The sequence below is a fragment of the Pan paniscus genome, chromosome 16 (genome assembly GCF_029289425.2).
Source record: "Pan paniscus chromosome 16, NHGRI_mPanPan1-v2.0_pri, whole genome shotgun sequence".
NCBI classification, from domain to species: domain Eukaryota; kingdom Metazoa; phylum Chordata; class Mammalia; order Primates; family Hominidae; genus Pan; species Pan paniscus.
This window is the reverse complement of record NC_073265.2, coordinates 68,178,018-68,202,470: the sequence shown is the minus strand read 5'-3', so window position 1 is coordinate 68,202,470 and position 24,453 is coordinate 68,178,018. Positions and strand designations below refer to the sequence as shown.

Below are 24,453 nucleotides of genomic sequence, written 5' to 3'. Positions count from 1 at the left end.
TGAGGGGTTCGAGTTGGGGATAGGCAGGGACATGAGGGGTGCGAGTTGGGGATAGGCAGGGAGATGGGGGGGTGCGAGGTGGGGACACGCAGGGAGATGGGGGACGTGGGGATGGCCACACGCTGGGAGAGGGAGAGGCCAGGCTGAGACCTCCCCGCGCGGTGCCAGCCAGTCCAGGCAGCTCCAGGACTCAGCCGGGCCTGATAGCCAGATAAGCCCTTCCTCCCAGAGGAGATAAGGGAGCGACGCGTCCGGCCGACAGGTGAACTAGAGCTGGCGAGTTAGTCGGCGCCGCCCCCTCCCGCGAGCCCGGCCTCGTGGGGAGTACCGCCCACCCCGCCCCGCGCTCGCTCCGCCCCGCGCTCGCACCGCCCCTTCGCGCTCCCGCCGCTCCTCCACGCTCGTGCCGCGCCCCCGCGCTCCCAGTTGGCGCTCTGGGCCGCCACCTCCGCGGACCCTGAGCGCAAGAGCCAAGCCGCCACCGCCGCGATGTGGGCCACGCTGCCGCTGCTCTGCGCCGGGGCCTGGCTCCTGGGAGTCCCCGTCTGCGGTGCCGCCGAACTGTCCGTGAACTCCTTAGGTACGCAGAGGGCGCGCCGCCCGAGAGGGTGCTAGCAGGCCCTAGAGTGGACGCTGGGAGAACTTGGCCAGGGGCGCACTGGGCTCCGGAGGAACGGGGCAGAGCTTTCCCCGGTGAGAGGCCAGGAACTCTGCGTGCTGGCACGGGGAGGGGTAAACTGCATTATAGGCGGGGGGTCTCGGAGGGTGGGCGGCTTGTAGGACCAGAGGAGCAGATGGGCTGAGTGTCCAGGGTCCCACCTAGCCAGGTGGCTCTCCAGCCTAGAATACCAAAGGAGCCCGCAGCTCCTTCCGCCTTCCCCAACTGGGGACACAGAGTGTCACACAGAGGACTCTGATCTGTCCCTGCCAGAGGTGAGCAAGGACGTCCCAGCCTTCTCTAGCAGCTTCCCCCGGGACTTGGCACACAGGGGATCCCCGTAGTGTCTTGGGAGTCCCATCTGTAGAGTAGGTTGGACGGGCTGTTTGGAACAGTGAATCCCTGTGCAACGGCACCAGGGAAAGCACTCAGACCAACAGCGCTTTTAACCGCACCCCAGGGCCCATGGCGTCAGGTGGAGCCCCAGGACTCCTCTTGTTGGCCAGGTTGACTGCGACTGGTCCAGCTTCGTGCTGCCCTTGCATCCTGTCTACTGCCCGGGCTCAGGCACCTCCCCTGGCTGAAGGCAAGGAGCCTGCTCTTCCCTACTGCCTCCCTCCTTTCCTACTGTCCCTGGTCCCAGCCTCAGCCCACAGGCTCTGAACTTAAAGACCACCTGCCCCCTTCACAGAGAAAAGTAGCCAAGAAACAACCCAAGGAGCCACGAACCTAGGGAGGGGGGGTGCCCTGAGCTCTGGAGGAACGGGACAGGGCTTTCTCCCAGCTAGAGGCTCAGGGGATGGGACAGAGATCACTGAGGCTGAATCTGGGCCAGAGGGTTGCCTCATTCCTTCCCACCTATTTATTAAAAAAGCCCCCCAGCCTTGCAAACCTCAGTGGGCGCCCAGCTCCAGGTCAGTTCCCGCCTAAGGAAAACCTAGCTGCCGCAAGCGAGGGCTGCCTGGAGAAGGCTGGCGCTGAGAGGCTGTCTGAATTCCAGAGCAGGGCTTGGCAAACTTTTTCTGTGAAAGACCAGACGGTAAATAACTTAGGCTTCATGGTGGTCTCTGTAGCAACTACTAACTCTGCCATGGTAGTGTGATAGCAACCATAGATTGTATGTAAGTGAGTGAGTGTAACTGGGTTCTAATAAATGATTTTTATGGCCACTGAAATTTCAGTTTCAAGGGATTTTTGGGTGCTACGAAATATATTTCTTCTAACCATTTAAAATTGTAAGAAACCGTTTGTAGCCCAAGAGCTGTACTAAAACAGGAGCCAGGGGCCGGGTGCGGTGGCTCACACCTGTAATCTCAGCACTTTGGGAGACCGAGGCAGTCGGATCACTTTAGGTCAGGAGTTCGAGAGCAGCCTGGCCAACATGGTGAAACCCTGTCTCTACTAAAAATACAAAAATTAGCTGGGTGTGGTAGCCAGGTGCCTGTAATCCCAGGTACTTGGGAGGCTGGGGCAGGAGAATCGCTTGAAACCGAGAGGTGGCGATCACTCCAGCCTGGGTGACAGAGTAAGACTCCATCTAAAACAAACAAACAAACAAACAGGGGAATACTGTAGTTTCCTGAAACCTGCTCTAAATCCAGGCAAGGTATTGTGGCACTTTTAAAGTCCTGACTAGATTGGAATGGATCTATTTTAGGGTAAGGCACGGTTCACCAGCAGATTATTCTGGCCCCAGAATAATCTCTCCAGAGGCAAACTGGTAGTTGTCCTAAACTCAAACCCTGCCTCCAACTCTTGTCCTGAGTTGAGGTCTGTCTTCCTCTAAAGCCCTCAGCTGCAGCAGGGCCCTTAATCAAGATCTGGAATCCCCTGAAACCCTAAAGGGAGCCATGTTGGGGAAATGTGCATTTTCCCCAGGGAAAACGGCCATAGATTGGTCTCTGGAACAGGTTCGAGACCCAAAAACAGAGATCTAAATGCTGTATGGTAGTGATCTTCACACTGGAGGTATGGATCCTTGGGGAAACATGAAGATATTTCAAGTGATGCCGGCAGAGAGTGTTCTGGAAATCCATTTACAGACCTTTTATTTCCAAATGTCCTCTTTGCTAAAACTGGGAGAGAGCCCCTGAAGGCAAGGGGGAACCTCTTTCCTCTCATTCAATCTGAACCTGAACCCATGGGTATAAAAACAATAGGGACAGCAAACAAAAAGACAAAACGGTAATACATCGTTCATATCTGGCATTCTCAATTCCTCAAGGAAACTGAATTGAAGAGGAGAGGACTTCATGGGGATATCAACTGATGGGGTCTTAAAAATAATGCTGAGTGAGGCCAGGCGTGGAGGCTCACGCCTGTGATCCCAGCACTTTGGGAGGCCAAGGTGGGTGGATCACCTGAGGTCAGAAGTTTCAGACCAGATTGGCTAACATGGTGAAACCCCATCTCTACTAAAAATATAAAAATTAGCCAGGCGTGGTGGTGGGCACCTGTAATCCCAGCTACTTGGGAGGCTGAGATAGAATTGCTTGAACCAGGGAGGTGGAGGCTGCAGTGAGCTGATATCGTGCCACTGCCCTCCAGCCTGGGCAACAGAGCCAGACTCCTTCTCAAAAAAAAAAAAAAAAAAAAAGGGAAGGGAGGGAGGGAGGGCTGAGTGATAGAGCACCATGGGATTGGATGCACAGAAAGGAGTGCAAAGAATTAAGTGGCATTGCTCTTAAAAACTGCCTCCATTCCCAGCTGCTTATTTGAGCAGGGTTTCCCAGCCCTTTGACCTATAAGAAACAAAAATAAGACCAGAATTAATGCTGAACCTTTTCTCAACCAAACAATATTCACTCATGAAAATATAAATCCATTACGGGGGACGGGCAGTAGAGTACTGTTTATCACATTAAGAGATGCATTTCTGATACAATTTTACTTTTGATGTTTAACAATTACTTTTCATAATGTATAATACATTTGAAATGTTTTAATCAGTTGGGACACTAATAATAATTATGATTACTCAATCCAGAATAAATTTTTTTTTTTTTTTTTTTTTGAGACGGAGTCTCGCTCTGTCGCCCAGGCTGGAGTGCAGTGGCGCGATCTCGGCTCACTGCAAGCCCCGCCTCCCGGGTTCACGCTATTCTCCTGCCTCAGCCTCCTGAGTAGCTGGGACTGCAGGCACCCGCCACCACGCCCGGCTAATTTGTTTTTTGTATTTTTAGTAGAGTTGGGGTTTCACCGTGTTAGCCAGGATGGTCTCGATCTTCTGAACTCGTGATCCGCCCGTCTCAGCCTCTCAAAGTGCTGGGATTACAGGCATGAGCCACCGCGCCCAGCTCCAGAATAAATTTTTATAATATTCACAGATGTATGGGTCACAGGTAGTAAAAACATTTAATTTTTTTTTTTTTTTTTTTTTTTTTAGACAGAGTCTCGCTTTGTCGCCCAGGCTGGAGTGCAGTGGCACGATCTTGGCTACTGCAACCTCTGCCTCCCAGGTTCAAGCAATTCTTCTGCCTCAGCCTCCCAAGTAGCTGGGACTACAGGTGCATGCCACCACGCCTGGCTTATTTTTGTATTTTTAGTAGAGATGAGGTTTCACCATGTTGGCCAGGCTGGTCTCAAACTCCTGACCTCATGATCCACCTGCCTCAGCCTCCCAAAGTGCTGGGATTACAGGCATGAGCCACGGCGCCCAGCCAAAATAAATAATTTAAATTTAAACTTTTTGTTGTTGTTGCAGAAAAGAATGTGAAGGTGATCAAGCATAAAAATGTATTTCCCTTATGATAAAATTCTGCCAGGTGGGGATGGAGATAGGTGTTCAACAAGAAAAAGAAACTCTGTATAATATCTGACTCTTTTTTGTTTTGTTTTCTTTATTCGAGATGGAGTTTCGCTCCTGTCACCCAGGCTGGGGTGCAGTGGCACGATCTCGGCTCACAGCAGCCTCCGCCTCTCGGGTTCAAGCAATCCTCCTGCCTCAGCCTCCTGAGTAGCTGGGATTACAGGCGCCTGCCACCATGCCCAGCTAATTTTTGTATTTTTAGTGGAGCTGGGGTTTTGCCATGTTGGCCAAGTTGGTCATGAGCTCCTGACCTCAGGTGATCTGCCCACCTTGGCCTCCCAAAGTGCTGGGATTACAGGCGTGAGCCACCACACCCCGCCTAAATACCTGACTCTTATAGAAAAGTTTGTTCATGTTATTGATGGTGGATATCAAATCATCATGGTATTTAGATTCCACTGGCTAGCTTTAAAAGAATGATATAACAATCTTATTTTTAGAGATTTTTTTTTTTTTTTGAGACAAGGTCTCACTCCTGTCACCCAGGCAGGAATGCAGTGGCGCTATCATAGCTCATTGCAGCCTCAACCTCCCGGGCTCAAGTGATTCTCCCGTCTAATTTTTTTAATTTTTTTGTAGAGACGAGGTCTCACTTTGTTGCCCAGACTGGTCCCAAACTCCTAGGCTCAAGGGATTCGCCTGTGTCAGCCTCCCAAAGTACTGAGATTATAGGCTTGGGCCACACTGCCAGGTGTTATTTTTAAATCTCAATATTTATAAGTTGGAATATGTCTTTGGAGGTATTCAAATTTAAAATGAAATGTTTAGATAAGAACATACATGGGGAAATACGGCAGGAATCCAAAAACAAATGGCTGGGCCTGCTTTTGTAAAATATTTTGTCTTGTTTGTTTTATTATGTTTTTGATAATATCTGTACATATTTGGGGGTACATGTGAGGTTTCGTTTTTGTGAAGTCTTGCGGGAACGCAGTCCTACCCATTAATGTTCACAGTCTCTGTGGCTGCCTCTGAGCCGCAGGGGCAGAGTTGAGTAGTTGTGGCAGAGACCATATAGACGGCAGAGCCTGAAATATTTACTGCCTGTCCCCATAAGGAAAAACAGTGCTTGCCCTTGGAATAGATAGGTTTGTTTTTTGTTGTTGTTGTTTTTGAGACGGAGTCTCTCTCTGTCGCCCAGGCTGGAGTGCAGTGGCACGATCTCGGCTCACTGCAACCTCCGCCTCCCGGGTTCAAGCGATCCTCCTCAGCCTCCCGAGTAGCTGGGATTACAGGCACACACCACCATACCCAGCTGATTTTTATATTTTTATGGAGACAGGGTTTCGCCATGTTGGCCAAGCTGGTCTTGAACTCCTGACCTCAGGCAATCGGCCCACCTCGGCCTCCCAAAGTGCTGGGATTACAGGCATGAGCCACCGCGCCCAGCTGGAGTAGATAGCTTTTTAAATTAACTTCTTACCGAAATATAACATCATACAGAAAGGGGCACAAATCATTGAGTATGCATTTCCACGAATTTTCTCAATCTAAACACACTCAGTTAACCAGCGCCCAGTTGAAGAAACAGGACATGAGCAGCATCCCGGAAGTGCTTTCTGCACCCCGACCCAGTAGGCATAACCACCATCCTGACTTTCAACACCATTGACTAATAGTATATACTTTTTCACATTAATTTGGGGTACAAAACCAGGAAGAGTCGGAGTTTCTTTTTGCATTCTGCATTATATAACACCATTTTTGGTGTTTTAAATTTAGCCCAGTTCTCGAAAATGCAAATCAGTTCTAAAGTGCCCTACTTTGCTATAGACTCAACATTACTGTGATGCGCCCAGACCTAATTTTTTTTTTTTTTCTTTTTACAGAGAAGTTTCACTTCAAGTCATGGATGTCTAAGGTCAGTGCCCAACTTCTTCTTTTTGAAGTTTTTCATTTCACAAAGTTTCCTGTTATCAAACCAAACTGTCCCAGATTTGAGACAATGAAAAAGGGAATTTCCAACTTTGCCTAGTGGGGTCTTTCCAGAAGTTGAATTGGCCAAACACTGGGAAAGATGCAGTTAAGTAAATTCCTTCCAAATAGTGGTCCCAAGTGATTAACTTGGCTGACAGCCTTCCAAGCCCTGGGATTCATTTCTGTATTTTGTTTTCAAAGCACATTGTGGAGAATGTAAATTAGTACAACCATTGTAAAAAAACAGTATGGAGGTTCCATCAAAAACTCAAAACAAAACTACCATATGACCCAGCAAGCCTACTACTGAGTATATATCCAAAAGAAAGGAAATTAGTATATTGGAGAGATATCTGCACCCTCATGTTTATTGCAGAACTAGTCACAATAGCCAAGATATGGAATCAACCTAAGTGCCTATCAATGGGTAAAGCAAATGTGGTGTATGTACACAATGGAATATTATTCAGCCATAACAAAGAATGAAATTCTGTCATTTGCAGCAACATGGATGGAACTGGAGGTCATTATGTTTAGTGAAATAAGCCAAGCATAGAAAGGCAAATATTACATGTTCTCACTCGTATGTGGGAGATAAAAAAGTGGATCTCATGAAGAAAGACAGTAGAATGGTGACTACCAGAGGCTAGGAAGGGCAGGGAAGCAGGGATGAAGATGAACTGATTCATGAGTACAAAATATTTTTTTTTTTTGAGACAGAGTCTCACTTTGTCACCCAGGCTGAAGTGCAGTGGCACACTCTCGGCTCACTGCAACCTCCACCTTCTGGGTTCAAGCGATTCTCATGCCTCAGCCTCCTGAGTAGCTGGGATTACAAGTGCCTGCCACCATGCCCGGCTAATTTTTGTATTTTTAGTAGAGATGGGGGTTCGCCATGTTGGCCAGGTGGGTCTTGAACTCCTGACCTCAGGTGATCCACCCGCCTCAGCCTCCCAAAGTGCTGGGATTACAGGCGTGAGCCACTGCACCTGGCCCAAAAATAATTAGATAGAAGAAATGAGACCAAGTGTTCAAAAAACAAGTAGATTCAACTGTAGTAAACAATCATTATTTTGTATTTCCAAATAGCTAGTAGAGAATAATTTGAATGTTCCCAGCATAAAGAAATGTTTAAAGTAATGGATCTCCCAATGACCTAGATTTGATTATTACACATTATATGAATGTATCGAAATATTACATTTACCAAAAAAAGTACATCAGTTATATATCAATAAAAAATTATACACATTTGTTTTTAGAAAACCAAAGCACACTGTGTACTGGTTGCAGAATCAGTTGGGGAACACCAGTGCATGTGCTTTTGAAAAATGGTGATTTTTGCTGTAAACTTGACCCAGCACCAGCAGTGGTGTCCAGGAGTGCCCCGCACGTGGCAGGTTTGTTCACCAGTGCCTCTTGGACCACATTCTGACTTTCACGCAGCTGCATGGTCTTCATTCTGGCCACAGGTCCCTGAAAACGGGGTTGTTTTGTAACTTCCCAAATTTCTCAGCAGTACCCCGCCCATTAACACAGATTTGGCCTGAGAATCATAGCAGAAAGAAAACCTTCATCTTTCCTCTTAGGAAAACAAAAAGGTCTCCGTCTAGGGAGCTGCAGCCTGTTTCCATGACTTGCTGCTGGCGTGTTTTGTTTTAGCACCGTAAGACCTACAGCACGGAGGAGTACCACCACAGGCTGCAGACGTTTGCCAGCAACTGGAGGAAGATAAACGCCCACAACAATGGGAACCACACATTTAAAAGTACGTGGAACGCCTTCCTTCCTTCCTGGAAGGATGTCAGTTAGTGACCCAGCCCATGAAAGGGCCCGCTGGGGGCTGGTGGGTGGAGGGAGCAGAAGCCCAGGCTCTGAAGCTGTGTTTGGCTGACCTCAGATTGTGGCTCCACTGTTACTCTCTGTGTAATGTGGGATCGTAAATTTGGGACAAAGCCGGTACCCCTCTGGGTGGTTGTGAAGTTTACAAGAGACTCTGTAGAAGCCCCTGCCCCATTCCTGCCATCTGAGGGTCCAGCCTGGAAGCCAAGGTCTGTCTTTGGATTGTTGCGGGGGATAGGGGTTGCTCATGGGCTCAGAGCAGCCCCTGGGAGCATCTGCCTTCACTCCGGATTAATTTCACTAGAAACTCACACAGGCCGGGCACGGTGGTTCATGCCTGTAATTCCAGCACTTTGGGAGGCCGAGATAGGTGGATCACCTGAGGTCGGGAGTTCAAGACCAGCCTAACCAACATGGAGAAACCCCATCTCTACTAAAAATACAAAATTAGCCGGGCTTGGTGGCGCATGTCTGTAATCCCAGCTATTTGGGAGGCTGAGGCAGGAGAATCACTTGATCCCGGGAGGCGGAGGTTGCGGTGAGCCGAGATAGTGCCATTGCACTCCAGCCTGGGCAACAAGAGTGAAACTCCATCTCAAAAAAAAAAAAAAAAGAAAGAAACTCACACGCACGTCCAGTGTATTTTCTGAAGACTCTGAGAAATATTGGTAGTTGACTAAATTGGTAATAAAGGCATCAAGCATGAGCTGGAAAGAAACTTGGGCTTGAACCTCATTTCTGCCCAGTCCTAGCGTGTGACCTCCAGGGATGCTAACATGGGCAGTAAAGAGGAAATGAGGCCAGGTGTGGTGGCCCACACCTATAATCCCTAAAGACAGGGTCAGGAGTTCGAGACCAGCCTGGCCAACATGGCAAAACCCCATCTCTACTAAAAATACAAAACTTAGCCGGGCATGGTGGCAGGTGCCTGTAGTCTCAGCTACTAGGGAAGCTGAGGCAGGAGAATCGCTTGAACCCGGGAGGCAGAGGTTGCAGTGAGCCAAGATCGCGCCCCTGCCTCCAGCCTGGGTGACAGAGCGAGACTCTGTCTCAAAAAAAAAAAAGAAAAGAAAAGAAAAGAAAAAGCAGAAATGATCACGCATCCCTCCTGGGGCTGTGTAGAGACCAAATTAGGCAGCAGGTGGGAAGGCCCCTGGCACCAGTGGAGTGGTTCTTTACCTAGCTATCCATCAGACTCACGAGGGGAGTATCTAAAAAAGTAAGTGCCCAGGCCCCACCCCAGACCAACTGCATTAGCATCTCTGGAGTACGGCCCGGACATCTATACCATTGAAAAAGCTCCCCAGGTATTTTGGCAGCACTGTAAGGGCTGACTGAATTATCTACTGAATTATATTAAATACAAAAACTTAAAGGAGATGGGTTGCAGTGGTTCTAAATAGGACACAGGTAAACAGGAGGTTTCATCACTTTTTCTTGTTTCTTCATTAGTGATTCACTAACCATTTCTGTTTTGGTTTTTTCCTTCTCTTTTGTAGTGGCACTGAACCAATTTTCAGACATGAGCTTTGCTGAAATAAAACACAAGTATCTCTGGTCAGAGCCTCAGGTAGGTATAATTCATTGCAACCAAATCTGAATCCTTTTACTGAAACCTTTGGAATAAATTTGGAGCCTGCTCTGCTTCTAGGCAGATTCAGTCCCATCCCCAGATGCAGCTGAGGGTATCCCCAGATTCTTTGGGGGAACCAGAAGAGTCAGCTCTCAGCAGTTCCTCAGTCCAGGCCCATGGCCTTAGCATTGTGGACCCTTAACTTAGGGCTACCAGATTAAAATATAGATACTCAGTTAAAAATGAATTTCAGATAAACAACAAGTAATTCTTTAGCATAAGTATATTCTAAATATTGCACAGGATATACTTACACTACAAAGTTATTTGTTGTTTACCTGAAATTCAAATTTAACTAGGTGAGCTGTATTTTTATTTGCTACATCTGTCTACCCTATCCTAATGCTCTGGACTCTCAAGGGGACATGTCATTTAGCATTTGGGACCAGTAGACAGGAGAGGGAAGGTTCTGAGAGCTGCAGCCTTTCTTATTCTCTTTTGGTGATTCCATGTTTATACATTTCTTCTTCTTCTTGTCAGAAAGGTTTTTGGTTTTGTTTATTTTCCTGAAAATAATGTGTTTGGTTGTTCCAGAATTGCTCAGCCACCAAAAGTAACTACCTTCGAGGTACTGGTCCCTACCCACCTTCCGTGGACTGGCGGAAAAAAGGAAATTTTGTCTCACCTGTGAAAAATCAGGTATGCCTGGCAATCTCCATCCTCTCCCTGCAAAACAGCCACACTCCCAGACAATACACCAGGAAGAACAACTCAAAAGGTCCACAAAACCACCACAAGCACATCCCTGCCTCTGTTTCCTCTCAGCATCTCTCCAGCCCTCTTCCTTTGAGGGGCCAGGGAGGTCAGCACTTCTCTAGGCTGCTCTGGAGGATGCAAAAGTTCCTCTTTATTGGGCTAAAGTTTACTCCCTTTCTTCCCCACGCCCCAGATTTTCCCATTGGTCCCAGGTCTCTCCTACAGAGCCATCCAAAACGTTATGTTCCCTGTGCCCATCTGGACACCAGAACCCCATGCATCTCCTCTTCCCGCCTCCATCTTCTCCGAGCCACCAGGGTCCAGCCCCTGCCCTGGCTGGCCGCCTCCCTCTGGTTAGTCCATGTGTCATGCATCAGCAAGCTTCTCATGGCAGGGGCTGGCTTCCGTGGCCCTCGCTGTGGGGCACAGAGGGCTTGGCAAGGTGAGAGGCCCTGCCTTCCTCCATGGGGGAGCAGTCTGGGGGCGTCTCAGCACAGGCCCTGTCCCAGAGAGTCTGGACCCTGCCCCCGCTGTTCTCCCAGCCTGCTGCGGCCCCTCCCCTAGCAGGGAACCTGCCGTGGTCTTCTTCAGAAAGATGCTGACCTCTGGACTCTAGGAAATATGAGGTGAAGGTTTCCTTCCTGGACACTCCTGGCTTTCCATCGAAATTCTCCATGAGAAATGTTTTTTCACTTTCCAAAAAGCCATGCAGCACAGCTTTAAAGCCTCCCGGGCTTGCAGTGTTCCTGGAGCCTGCCAAGTGCTGGATGTTTAACTAGCGTCAGGAGCCAAAGCAAACCTCCCCTTGCAGCAGGAGGTGGAGTAGAAGCCTGCCTTTGCCCCATGACCTTTTTAGACCCTCTGAGAACCACATGACAATTCAGAGCAACACATAATCTAAACCTGCTCACCACTTGGACAGGTGGGAAAGAGAGGCCCACCAAGAATTTTCCAAGTCCTCCTGTTAACTGATCCTGGGCCATCAGGCAGGACGCAGCCGGCTGGGCTAAGGGAGCGGAATGAGGTGCTTCCTGACGCAGATGTGTGCCGTCTCTTACTGTGGCCGCTGTGTGGGGATAGAGACGGACAGCAGCCACAGCGTCCATCAGCTCAGCACCCTCCTTGAGAGTTTCTCACTTTACAGAGGGAGAGCCTGAGAGGGAGGGTGGTTTGCCTGAGGTCCAAGGTAAGTAAGTGACAAAGGGGACTCAAAACCAGGCCCCTGCCCCAAGTCGAGCACCCAAGGGTCAGCCGAGCTCCGCCTCCTTCAGCAGTGAGCTTAGTCTCCCCCGAAGTGGCCACGTCTGCCTCGTTGACTGTCTCATGGACCCTCTCACCAGGCCATCCCTCCCTCCCCCAGCTGAGAGAGATATGTGAAGGGAAGAGATTGGGTGAGGCCAGTGTCAACCTAGGGTGATAACCTGGGAGGCAGGTAGGGGACTTAGAGACATTTCAGAAGTAGAAGCTGGAAGACTGAACCAGCAAGGTGAGGAAACAGAGATGAACCTGAGAGAAATCCTTACAGCAGCCACCAGCATTGTGCCCACGGGGGTGACTGCCTGACCAGCAGAATCTGACTTAACCCTGCTAGCGCCCTGCAAGCAGGAACCCTCGCCATTCCCACTTTACAAGCAATGAAGCCAAGGCTTCGAGAGGGGAAGTGACTTGCCCAGGTCACCCACCTGGTGTGTGGCAGAGCTGGGATGTGAACCAGGCAGGCAGGCTGCAGCCCCCCACACCTAATCCTCATGTTATTCTGGAGGTGTTGTGAATAAGGGGGCTAGGCAGCGGCAATGAACTGTTAGAAGGTGGGGAGATGGGTGGATGGGGCGGGTCCCCCAGAGTCTGGGGTGTCAGGGGTGTCAGGGTGGGGTTGTCTGGCAGTTAGTTGGATGTCTGAGCCTAAGTGGAGGTCAGCACTGGGCTAGGGTTTGGGGAGCTGTTAGTTTAACAGGACTGGGCAGAATGAGACTGGAGGTGGAAAGGTGAGAGAAGGTTCTAAAAACAGAACTTTGGGGCATCCTTCTGCAGGGAACCAGTAGGGAAAAGAGGAGCCAGTGAAGATCGAGAAGGAAGAGAGCCAGAAGACTGTAGAATGGGGTGGGGGACTCCAGGCCCTGGCAGAATGGTGGGGATTGGCCACCAAGAGGTGGTGATTGGGAGTCCACAGGCGCTGGTCAGAGGCCACCTGCTGCTCCTGCTCCTTTGCAAGCCTCTCAGGACTTGCGAGGCTCAGAATGAATGGATCTGGAACAGGGCTTGCGAGCCTCAGAATGAATGGATCTGGAACAGGGCTTGCCAGGCTCAGAATGAATGGATCTGGAACAGGGCTTGCCAGGCTCAGAATGAATGGATCTGGAACAGGGCTTGCGAGCCTCAGAATGAATGGATCTGGAACAGGGCTTGCGAGGCTCAGAATGAATGGATCTGGAACAGGGCTTGCCAGGCTCAGAATGAATGGATCTGGAACAGGGCGTGCGAGGCTCAGAATGAATGGATCTGGAACAGGGCTTGCGAGGCTCAGAATGAATGGATCTGGAACAGGGCTTGCCAGGCTCAGAATGAATGGATCTGGAACAGGGCTTGCGAGGCTCAGAATGAATGGATCTGGAACAGGGCTTGCGAGGCTCAGAATGAATGGATCTGGAACAGGGCTTGCGAGGCTCAGAATGAATGGATCAGGAACAGGGCTTGCGAGGCTCAGAATGAATGGATCTGGAACAGGGCTTGCGAGGCTCAGAATGAATGGATCTGGAACAGGGCTTGCCAGGCTCAGAATGAATGGATCTGAAACAGGGCTTGCGAGGCTCAGAATGAATGGATCTGAAACAGGGCTTGGTAAACTGCCAAGGCACCTGGGGACTCGGGGGCTCTGGCAGGGTCAGCAGAGGAAGGCAGAAGGCAGGGCTGTCTCACAGCGTCCCCATCACTGATGTCCTCTGCTCTCCCCTGGCCTTTCCAGGGTGCCTGCGGCAGTTGCTGGACTTTCTCCACCACCGGGGCCCTGGAGTCTGCGATCGCCATCGCAACCGGGAAGATGCTGTCCTTGGTAAGAAATCAGCCACAGGCGACCCCCTGCAGAGGACACCCCATCCTGATGTGGGCCAGGCCTGGGCCTTTGGTTTCCCTGGAGCATTGGCTAAGGGTGCTGTTTCAGGTGGACCCAGATGCCCCAGCCTTGTGGACATCTGGCATGAGAATCTCAATTGATGTTTTTCCCAGGAAGGATCTGAGTTTATTAAGGAACCGGCCCAAGGGCTCATTCCTAGATGGATCTGGGTGGTCCTTAGCTTGACAGCCTGGAGCCTTCCCGGCGGAGGGGTTCAGAAAGGCGGAGCCTGCCTGGTGGGTAGCCAACTAGGAGCTACACCCTTCCCAGCAGCCTCAGTTGTCTTCATGAGGGAAGAGCCGGGACCTATGCATCCATCCCCTCGCCCACAAGAGACGGATGATGCCCCTGAAGGAACTATCCTAGCCCCTGCCTCTGTGGAGAAAGGAGGGACAGTGCACAGCCGGCCTGGTGATGCCATGAGGACCCTGGGTTGTGGACAGGTGGGGGTAGGGTCTCTGGCTGGGCCTGTTTCCCCCATCCTATACACCGCTGTGGGACCCCACACTCTGCATCGTATGGGCACACCTACAGGGCAGGGGTTTGGACCCAACAGCCCTTGCCCCCTCTCACCTTCCCTGGCTGCCCCTGCTTACTGAGCCCCTCCCGACATGTGCCAGCTGCTGGGCTGGCACTGCAGGACATACAGCAACTGTCCCTGCCCTTGGGGAGTTTATAATTTGGTCACCTTGACACAGCACTGACGGGGCCTCAGATGTGGCTCAGCCAGGGAGGCTTAGCGCCTCACGCCAAAGCCTTGACGGCTTCTCAGCTGGCAGGTCACTGGGTTGTGTCCTTCTTCCAGGCGGAACAGCAGCTGGTGGACTGCGCCCAGGACTTCAATAATCACGGCTGCCAAGGGTACGTCTCTGACCAGAAGGGGCCCAAAACTTCCTCATTTCCCACTGACCGCTTCGACAGGATCCAGTGTGTGCTGGGTCTGCCACAGATATAACCCACCACTGCCCTGGGTGATGGCAAAATGGTCTCTGTTGTACAGGGGCGGTCACCTCACATGGCCAGGTCTCATAGCCAGGACAGGGCAGAGCTGTAATCTGAGTCCAGGCCTCTGTCCTCTCTCCACTGTATCACCTGGCTCTCCACAGTGCGGTTGGCCTCACCCGCCACCAAGGCCTCTGGGAGTGTGGCCAAAAGAATTAAATAGAGTGAGCAACACACCATTACACATCATCCTCCAAACCCAAGATCCACACACAGATACAGGGTTGGCCTTTAGATGAACTCACTAAAGTCCCAGCCTCCCAAGCTCACTGCGCCCTGTGAGGGTGAGGTGGCTGTGTGTAAGGGCTGTACCTTGCCTGGACCTGCTTTCCTGGCCCACTGTAAAGCAGGTTGCCAGGAATTTGCTGACATTTCTACAGTGACTCTAGCCCTCCCTTCATGCAGTGCTCTGAGACATTTCTGTGGTCTTTGCTCACCTGGCACATGGTGTGCATAAAGCCAGGCTCTTGGGGTGCCCTGCCTCGGCTCCCCTCCACCTCCCTGGGGCACATCCCTCTCCCAGACCCCAGCCCCTCTGAGCTGGCTCTTCCTCCTGCAGGGAGCCGTGCTGCAGCCAAGTCCTGGGGACCCGGGGGTGACGTCGTAGCCTGCTCTCAGATCCACCATCATGCTCAGTGTCCCCTCACTTTTGGTCTGTTTCCGCTCCACAGCTTAGAAACCCAACCCATAACAAGAGTCTGACATTTGGGCACTCTGGGGTCCCACTGTTTTTATTTTTTATTTTTTATTTATTTATTTATTTCTTCTTTTTTTTGAGATGGAGTCTCGCTCTGTTGCCCAGGCTGGAGTGCAGTGGCGCGATCTCAGCTCACTGCAAGCTCCGCCTCCCGGGTTCACGCCATTCTCCTGCCTCAGCCTCCCAGGGAGCTGGGATTACAGGTGTGCGCCACCACACCTGGCTAATTTTTGTATTTTTAGTAGAGATGGGGGTTTCACCATGTTGGCCAGGCTAGTCTCGAACCCCTGACCTCAGGTGATCTGCCCGCCTTGGCCTCCCAAAGTGCTGGGATTACAGGTGTGAGCCACCACATCCAGCCTGTTTTTCAAAGGAGTCTATTTGCTTTGGTTCAGGACAGTACTTCCTTTTCTCATTCATACAACAAATATCACAGAGCACCCGCTGTGTGTAGGCCCTGGGGATACAGCGCTCAGCAGAACTGGAGGAGCGGGCATTCTGGCAGGCTCAGAGAGACCACGGTCAAGGCTAGACTAGGTCAGGCGGTGCGGAATGCTATGGAGAGAAACAGAGAAGGGACGGGGATTGCTGGGCAGCTGCTGAGTTTTTGTTTATTCTGGGAGGCCACGTGATGTAGAAAAAGACCCACTTTTGGAACCACTTCCCAGCTTTAGCTGTGTGGCCCTGGCCAGGTTATTCAGCCTCTTTGCCTCAGCCAGTGACAGCATCCACCACACAGGGTCGACACGAGGGGTCAGGGAGTCATGCCTGGGAAGCATCTGCCCAGGGGCTCGGCTGTGGCGATGACAGTGCTCTGGGCTGATGCTGTTGACCATGGTGTGGGGCTGTGCACTCCTGACAGAGCGGCTGGCCTTAAGGGGTCTCTATCCCACTGAGGCATGTTTGGGCTGGTCCTTGGACTCCGGTGGCCTCATCTGAGTTTGCTGAGTCTTATCCCAAGGCTGGGCCTCTCAGAGACCCCCTCTGCCACTGGGACATGCCCAACCAAGTCCCCAGCCCCCTCTGCCACTGGGACATGCCCAACCAAGTCCCCAGCCTGCCAGGCCAGATATCTCGCCACGCCAGTCCCCGAGGGCCCCGCCTCTATCAGGACAGCCCCAGGTGGGCTCACCTGTGTGTACTTCTTGCAGGGGTCTCCCCAGCCAGGCTTTCGAGTACATCCTGTACAACAAGGGGATCATGGGTGAAGACACCTACCCCTACCAGGGCAAGGTAACTCCAACAGCCTCCACTCTGTCTTCTTGGCGTACAGCATGCCTAGCTTCACTCCCTCCCCAGCCTTGGAAGACATCCCTTCTCCCCCCACCTCCCTCCCGCCGGAATTCTCACAATTGTCTGTTCTCTCCAAATTCTTCCTTCCCCTCCTCCACCCACCTGAGCCCACTGCTCTCACCAGTCCAGGGGCCTCTTATCATTCTCACCCCATACCCGCTCTGCGGCACCATCTCTTTCCTTCCCGAGCCAGACTTCTCAGGACCCCTCCTTCCCCCCACCTGTCCCATCTTCCTGGCTCCTCTCCCTCCTGCCACCAGCGCCATCCTCTCGCCTCTGTCCATGCAGTTGGCCTCTTGTGCCAAGGACCCTTTGGGGGCCCACCCCCACCCCTACCCTATCAAGGCTGCTGGGCCTCCCACCATCACCTCCGCCCAGCCTGGCCACAGCCAAGCGCCTTGTCTTTCCCCAAGACCTGTTGCTCCTCCTTTATTTCCCCTCGTGGTGATGAGCAGCACTGGCCTCCCTCAGAATTTCCCAGGTGTCCACAGTCCTGTTGGGCCGGTCCCCCTCTCCGCCCCACCCTGCCGCCAGCCTGCTGACCACCACAGACCTCACATGACTCCCTTGGCCCATCTGTGTCGCTGACCACTCAGACCGGGGCCTCCATCCAGACCCCTGAGGGTGGCCTCCCCCAGGCCTCTCAGACCCAGCTCAGACCCCACGCCTGCCTCGATCAGAATGCCGCCGAGGCTCCATGCGGCCTTCGGGAGAAAGCCCAGACTCCAACTCAGTCTCCCTGTCTCTTTTACTCTCCCTTTTTTTTTTTTTTTTTTTTTTTGAGACGGAGTCTTGCTCTGTTGCCCAGGCTGGAGTGCAATGGCGCAATCTCGGCTCACTGCAACCTCCGCCTCCCGAGTTCAAGCAGTTATCTGCCTCAGCCTCCTGAGTAGCTGGGAGTACAGGCACCCGCCACCACGCCCAGCTAACTTTTTATATTTTTAGTAGAGACAGGGTTTCACCATCTTGGCCAGACTGGTATTGAACTCCTGGCCTCGTGATCTACCGCCTCGGCCTCCCAAAGTGCTGTGATTACAGGCGTGAGCCACTGTGCCCGGCCAACTCTCCCTTCTTAACCTCACGCCCAGGCCCAGCCACATGCTGGTTCCTAAATGCCAGGTCCTACCCTCCCTCTAGTCCTGTCCCTTGTCCTGCTGCCTTCTCTCCTGCCTTGAAAGGGCTGCGCTTCCCTCCTTGTGACCTTACCCCTGCACCTGCCTCTTGCCAGCATTGTTTCTTGGGCTGAGACTGTCCCCACTCCCCTGCCTCACAGGCTCTGACTCGGCCTCCACTTCTCAGCGAGTTTCTTCAGGCCGGGTGAGGCCCCTCCTCAGGCTCCCACCACACACCATATGTGCCCACCTCTGCCAAAGCCAGCATAGGACCATCTGCTACCAGACCCTAAGCTCCTTGAGGACAAGGATGCTTTAATTCTCTCTGAAATTATCCCATCCCCCAGGCCCTGGCACATCTTGTTTTGTTTAGTAAATGTTATTGAACTGCGTGGGGAGGCTGAGACTTCGGGTCCATAACCTGTATTTCATGCCCTTTGCATCCTCAACAGGATGGTTATTGCAAGTTCCAACCTGGAAAGGCCATCGGCTTTGTCAAGGATGTAGCCAACATCACAATCGTGAGTGCCGATCCCCCTCTGGGATGGGGAATGTGTCCTGATGAGGAGGCCTCTCTCATGCTGTCGGATAGCCAGTGGGCCCAGCAAGGCAGCCCTTCTGGCAGCACATCCCTTTGACGAGTTCATATTATCCCTGGGTCTCAGTCGCTGTGATGGTGGCGAGGCAGGAGATGGGAGGGAGAGCGCAAACTGGCAGGCAGGCCCTCTGGTTCTGAACTCCAGATCCACACACGCCTTCATTCTTTTGGTTGTTTTCTTGCCTGTAAAATGCAAGCAATTGTCCGCATCCTGCAGAAGAGGGTATGAGCACGTGCTTGACACAGCGTGTGAGAGACTGTTGAGGGTGAGTGTGTGTCACTCAGGATGAGCCAGGTTCTGTTGCAATAACAACCGTGGCCAATCTGCATGGCTGACAACAGTCAAAGGGTGTGTGGCACTCCTGCACCCATGCACAGCTTAGGGAGGGTGGTGTGTGCTCCGTGTCATTGGCCTCACACCAGGACTAGAGGGAAAGAAGGTGGTAAATGATGCCCTAGCTCTAAAGCCAAAACAAGCCGCCCAGTCACAGTTGACCTCAAGTGAATAGGGAAGTGTGGTCTTACCCTGCTTCTCCCAGAGAGAACTGGAACGTGAACGCCTTCGTGACTCCAGTGTGCATGCATGCAAGTGTGGGAGGGTGTGTGAGGAGTGGAGGAATATCGCTCAGGTTGTGTGTGTGCCCACGAATATATGTACAGTTCACAAACGTGATGTCTGTGTAATGACAGCGGCTGCCATTTAGTTGAAGCATGTGCCAAGCTCTCAGCAATAACATCTTAACTTGATGGAGTACTTCTAGGTGCTGTACCAACCCTCAATACGCACTATCCCCTCTAGACCCGAACTGGCCCTAGGAGATGAGTATCCTTATTACCACATTTGACAGGTGAGGAAACGGGGGCTCCAAGTGGTTAAGTAACGTGCCCAAGGCCACAGAGCTAGGAAATAGATGCTGGATTTGAACTAAGAATATGTCATTCCAGAACCAGGGCTCATTGCCTTGACAACATACAGCGCAAATCCTGTACTCAGGATGTCACCCTCTTCAGAATGTTGCTGCTGTCACTCAAGCTGGCTGCTCTGGGCCATGATATCCCAAGGACAGGTGAATTTGGGCCTCAAAGGTATCCCTTTGCATGGTCCCCAGGAGAGCCTCATTGGTGACACCTGCAGGGCCCTGACGACCAGGCCAGAACTAGCATTCAGCCCTCTTGGGCAGGCCCATGGGGTGGAAATGGTGCCACCTGCAGAAGTCATCGCCCCTGTGCTGGGCTGGCCTCTGTGCCCTCCATGTCTCAGATATGCCCTGACCTGTTGGGCTCACAAGGCCTTGTCCACATACCAGGAAGGAGGGCACTCCCTTGCCAGGCACCTGTTTGCTTTTCACAGCTGGGTCTCTGTCCACCCCTCTAGGGAGGCAGGACTGAGGGAGGCTGGGCGCCCCGTCCCTCCTGCACTTGCTTTCCTTCAGTAGGGCCCTGGCCTCAGCACAGGTAACTTCCACCCTCATTTCAGCTCCCAGAGGTCTCTTGGTTAGTGCACTTGAACCCAGCCACCCCCAACCCAGAAGCTCCAAAAAGTGCCAATGCCTGGGACCCACCCTGCAGATACTGTTGTAGTTGGTCTGAGGCACAGCCTGGACTTGGGGTTTTTTTAAGGTTCCACATGGGGTTCTACCTGCTGCTGTCACCTGGTCTCTGCAGCTCTGTTCCAAAGCTGCAGCCTCCAGGAAGCCACCCTGACTTCCCCCCACCTACCTTCCCCCTTGGAGGGGACAGGTTCTACTCAGAAGTCACACAGCCCTCGGATGGGTCTTCTCGTTTCCACCGCCATCTGGGACCTACCCGTCCATGGTTTATAACCCCTGTGTTCTAGCAGCAAAGCTTTGTAGACTCTGGGTTTATGGGTGTAGGGGTGAGAGCTGCTGGCCCAGGAGAGGACCTCAGGGAATGGGTGTGAATGATTGAATGAGTAGGTCCACGCTGTACCCCGTGGTCCCTGTCCCAGAGGGTGCAGGGTTTCCTAGGAGCAGAGTTGGGGAGAGGAACGAGAGATGGCCAGACAGACCCAGCCAGAGACGGGAAGGGAGAGAGGCCACAGGGGAGCTGGTTCTGGCCATCCATGCTGCTCTGGGCCTCTAGCCCCTAGCTTGAGGCAAAAGGCTGTACTGTGAAAGGAGTGGGGAGGTGACAGGCCATGTGTTTCTGTCTCGGTCCTGTTTCCACAGTATGACGAGGAAGCGATGGTGGAGGCTGTGGCCCTCTACAACCCTGTGAGCTTTGCCTTTGAGGTGACTCAGGACTTCATGATGTATAGAACGGGCATCTACTCCAGGTGAGTCAGGGTCCCAGGAGCCAGGAGGGACAGTGGGGAGGGGCTTGGTGGGCCTCCTCACACCCCACTCGTGGGACTTGGGCTCGTGGCCCAGACTCCTGTGTGTCAGACCCTTCATGACACCTGCCAGGTGCTGGGCGTTTTGCACATCCCTCAGTTAATCCTCACACAGCCCCAAGGGCCAGGAGCCATGGCCTCTTCTCACAGCAAAGGAGAGGTGGTCAGAAGGGATACAACAGACACAGGCCACCTGGCTAGTGAGAGCTAGGGCCAAAATTTGAGAGCTTTGTGCTCCTTAACAGAAGAGCTACCTCCAGTTAAAAAAAAAACCCATGTTCAGGCCAGGCGTGGTGGCTCATGCCTGTACTCCCAGCACTTTGGGAGGCCGAGGCAGGCGGATCACTTGAGGCCAGGAGTTCAAGACCAGCCTGGCCAACATGGCGAAACCCCATCTCTACTAAAAATACAAAAAAAAAAAAAAAAAGCCAGCATGGTGGTGCATGCCTATAATCCCAGCTACTCGGGAAGCTGAGACACAAGAATGGCTTGAACCTAGGAGGTGGAAGTAGCACTAAGCCAAGATCGTGCCACTGCACTCCAACCTTGGTGACAGAGCAAAGCTCTGTCTCAGAAAAAAAAAAAAAATACCCATGTTTAAAAATTTGAAGACATAAAATAGGGAGAAGAGTAGCTGCCCTCACACACTAGGATCCTGTGCTGGAGGAGTCACCCCAGGCTTCTTCAGAAAAACCAAGCTTTAGCCTCTTTACTATGGGGTTTCTCTCACCCACACCTTTTCGCCTGCCTGGTTTGCAGCCTCATTTCCCTCCCTTCATCAGTTGCTGCCCGTTAACGTCACTCACTAATGTCACTCACGTCTGTGCTCTCCTCTCCCTCCCTGAGGCTCTGCCCCAGTCACCATTGTCCTTGGACCCCCTAATCCCCCACACACTGTTCCAGCTTCCACTGGGAGCTGTCTGCCTTCTGAAACACTCCTCTTGCCAGCGCCAACCTTTGAATACACCAGTGTCCCTGCTTTCCCAGGGTCCTACCCTGAGGGGGACCCTCATGATCTGGTCCTCCCTCTTTTTCCACTCATCTGCCATCAAACCCGTCCCCGCCGTTCCACCCTGCAGCCCCCACCCCAGCCACGCAGAAGGGTTCGCAGTTCCATGGGCGTTCCCCACCTCCACAGGGAGCCTTCCCTGACCCACCCTGCCCACCCCGCCCCCCCCCCCGCTGGGTTGGATCCCCCCACCTCCTGGGGGCTCTGTCGCCCTCCCACTGTCACAGCCCTCAGGCCACTGTAGAGAAGCAGCCTCTTTGCCAACCTGCTCCCTGCCAAACAGGGCTTCCAAGGGACAGTTATGCATGCTGCCTGGATCCCGGCACCTGGCCCTGGGCCTGGCGTGAGCCTATGGCCCACTTACACATCAGCTGAATTCACACCTGACCACTGCAGTTTGTTCTCTTGAATTTCTTGGACTTTCCTTATGGAGGCTAGTTCACTTTTGTAAACAGAAAAAGTTGTATTTTTGCCATAGGTATAAAGTCATATTTAATAAATGCAGTGGCAACAAAGCAAAGCTGTGTTAAAGTCTGCCAGACACTGTTGCCTGCAGAAGGTGCAGCAGGAAGGTGGCTCTCTCCTTGCCAGGAAAGAGGGAGTAGAAAGTGTCAGGGGTGAGACATGGGCCAGCACCATATGGAGATTCTCCTGACAGAAGCAGAAGAACCAAAAGAACTGAAAGGGCCAGGTGTGGTGGCTCACACCTGCAATCCCAGCACTTTGGGAGGCCGAGGTGGGTGGATCACCTGAGGTCAGGAGCTCGAGACCAACCTAGCCAACATGATGAAACCCCATCTCTACCCAAAATACAAAAATTAGCTGGGTGTGGTGGCGCACGCCTGTAATCAGGCTACTCAGGAGTCTGAGGCAGGAGAATCGTTAGAACCCTGGAGGTGAAGGTTGCAGTGAGCAGAGATCGCACCATTGCACTCCAGCCTGGGCAAGAGTGAGACTCCGTCTCAAAAGAAAAAAAGAACTGAAAGGAGTTCTCTCACGGTGACTAAATGTGATTAAATCACCACCTTACATGCCTCCCTGGTCCGCTGTGGGGAACATTGCTCTAAAGCGCTCAAAGAGGCGTTGTTGGATGGGACTGTCATTGCTTTTATCCTTCCCATATGATCACCTCTTTTTGAATTTTGTTTTCCAGTACTTCCTGCCATAAAACTCCAGATAAAGTAAACCATGCAGTACTGGCTGTTGGGTATGGAGAAAAAAATGGGATCCCTTACTGGATCGTGAAAAACTCTTGGGGTCCCCAGTGGGGAATGAACGGGTAAGCAGCTCCCAGGTCCCACTGCTGGGAGGGGGATGTTGCTCAGGCCTGGAGGCCCTGGGGGCATCACTTCCACCTCAGAGTTACGGCTTCCACAGACGAGCTGGTCAGCCAAGCCCTAGGCCAGGCCAGGGGGAAAGGGAGCATGAGAATGTAGCCTCCACATCTCCAAGCCCCCATTTGCAGCCCTCACAGGGCCCCAGGTCTTTAGGACGCTGCAGGGAGAGCAGGAGGCCAGCTGGCTCAGAAGGACTGCTAGGAAAACAGCTCAGAACTTGGAACTCTGCTGGCACGAAATCAGTGTCTGGGAGGGTCCGTCTTTGAGAAATCAAAGCAACAAATGTACCCCTGATCACTGACAGCCCCTCCTTCCGGGAGAAAAGGCTGGCATGGGGCGGCCTGGGTGTATATGCTACTGTGCCTTTGTCCTGTCCTCCTCCCAGACTCCATGTCCTTGTCTGAAAAGGAGAGCTTTCGTGTTCCCTCGGGCTCCTGGTGATAAAATAGCTGTGTGAGGGCCCGGCCAGGGCTAAGAGGGGGCCCTCGGTAAATTTTCGGGAGAAGTGGGATATGGATCATTCATTTGGCAGCTAAGGAGAGGGAAGAATGAATTCTTCACAAAGTCAGGTCCGTGATTTGCCGGTGATCAAATAAGCCGAATGCTACTGTTTTATGAATAAATTTAGAGGGTCTCACCCCTGAAGTCAGCTCTTGGTGAGCAGCAGAACATTCTAGAAAGGCCTGTGGTGGGGAGACCGCCGGCCGGGCCTCAGCTCCTCTTTCTGCCCAGGTACTTCCTCATCGAGCGCGGAAAGAACATGTGTGGCCTGGCTGCCTGCGCCTCCTACCCCATCCCTCTGGTGTGAGCCGTGGCAGCCGCAGCGCAGACTGGCGGAGAAGGAGAGGAACGGGCAGCCTGGGCCTGGGTGGAAATCCTGCCCTGAAGGAAGTTGTGGGGAGATCCACTGGGACCTCCAACATTCTGCCCTCACCTCTGTGCCCAGCCTGGAAACCTACAGACAAGGAGGAGTTCCACCATGAGCTCACCTGTGTCTATGACGCAAAGATCACCAGCCATGTGCCTTAGTGTCCTTCTTAACAGACTCAAACCACATGGACCATGAATATTCTTTCTGTCCAGAAGGGCTACTTTCCACATATAGAGCTCCAGGGACTGTCTTTTCTGTATTCGCTGTTCAATAAACATTGAGTGAGCACCTCCCCAGATGGAGCATGCTGGTCCTGGGCCATGACTCAAACCAGGTCTGTCCTCGCCACTCAGTCTCCCAGGAGGGAGGCATCAGGGGGTGTCCAGGCTCTGGCTGGGAGGATGGTGGGGGTGCTGGCGGTATTATCCACCAGATGGGGTATCCAGGATGAAGAGCAGGCTTAATTTGAGATCTTGACTATTTGTCCCAAACCTGAGTGGAGAGGTGGGGAGGAAGGA

General features: G+C 52.3%; 1 protein-coding gene across 2 annotated transcripts; it reads left to right on the top strand.

Moving 5' to 3' along the window:
• Positions 1-351: 351 nt before the first annotated feature.
• Positions 352-24,231, top strand: CTSH (cathepsin H). Of its 2 annotated transcripts, none has more exons than XM_003810716.6 (12): positions 352-580; positions 6,296-6,327; positions 8,046-8,151; positions 9,725-9,795; positions 10,393-10,497; positions 13,517-13,603; positions 14,469-14,524; positions 16,514-16,595; positions 18,220-18,288; positions 20,555-20,661; positions 22,881-23,006; positions 23,797-24,231. In XM_003810716.6, the coding sequence occupies exons 1-12, from the start codon at positions 490-492 to the stop codon at positions 23,870-23,872; spliced, it is 1,008 nt and encodes a 335-aa protein (XP_003810764.1). In that variant the 5' UTR covers positions 352-489; the 3' UTR covers positions 23,873-24,231. The 2 variants fall into 2 exon arrangements, with proteins under 2 accessions (XP_003810764.1, XP_054954900.1); XM_055098925.2 differs by lacking the exon at positions 352-580 and adding an exon at positions 607-693.
• The last annotated feature ends 222 nt before the right edge of the window (positions 24,232-24,453 follow it).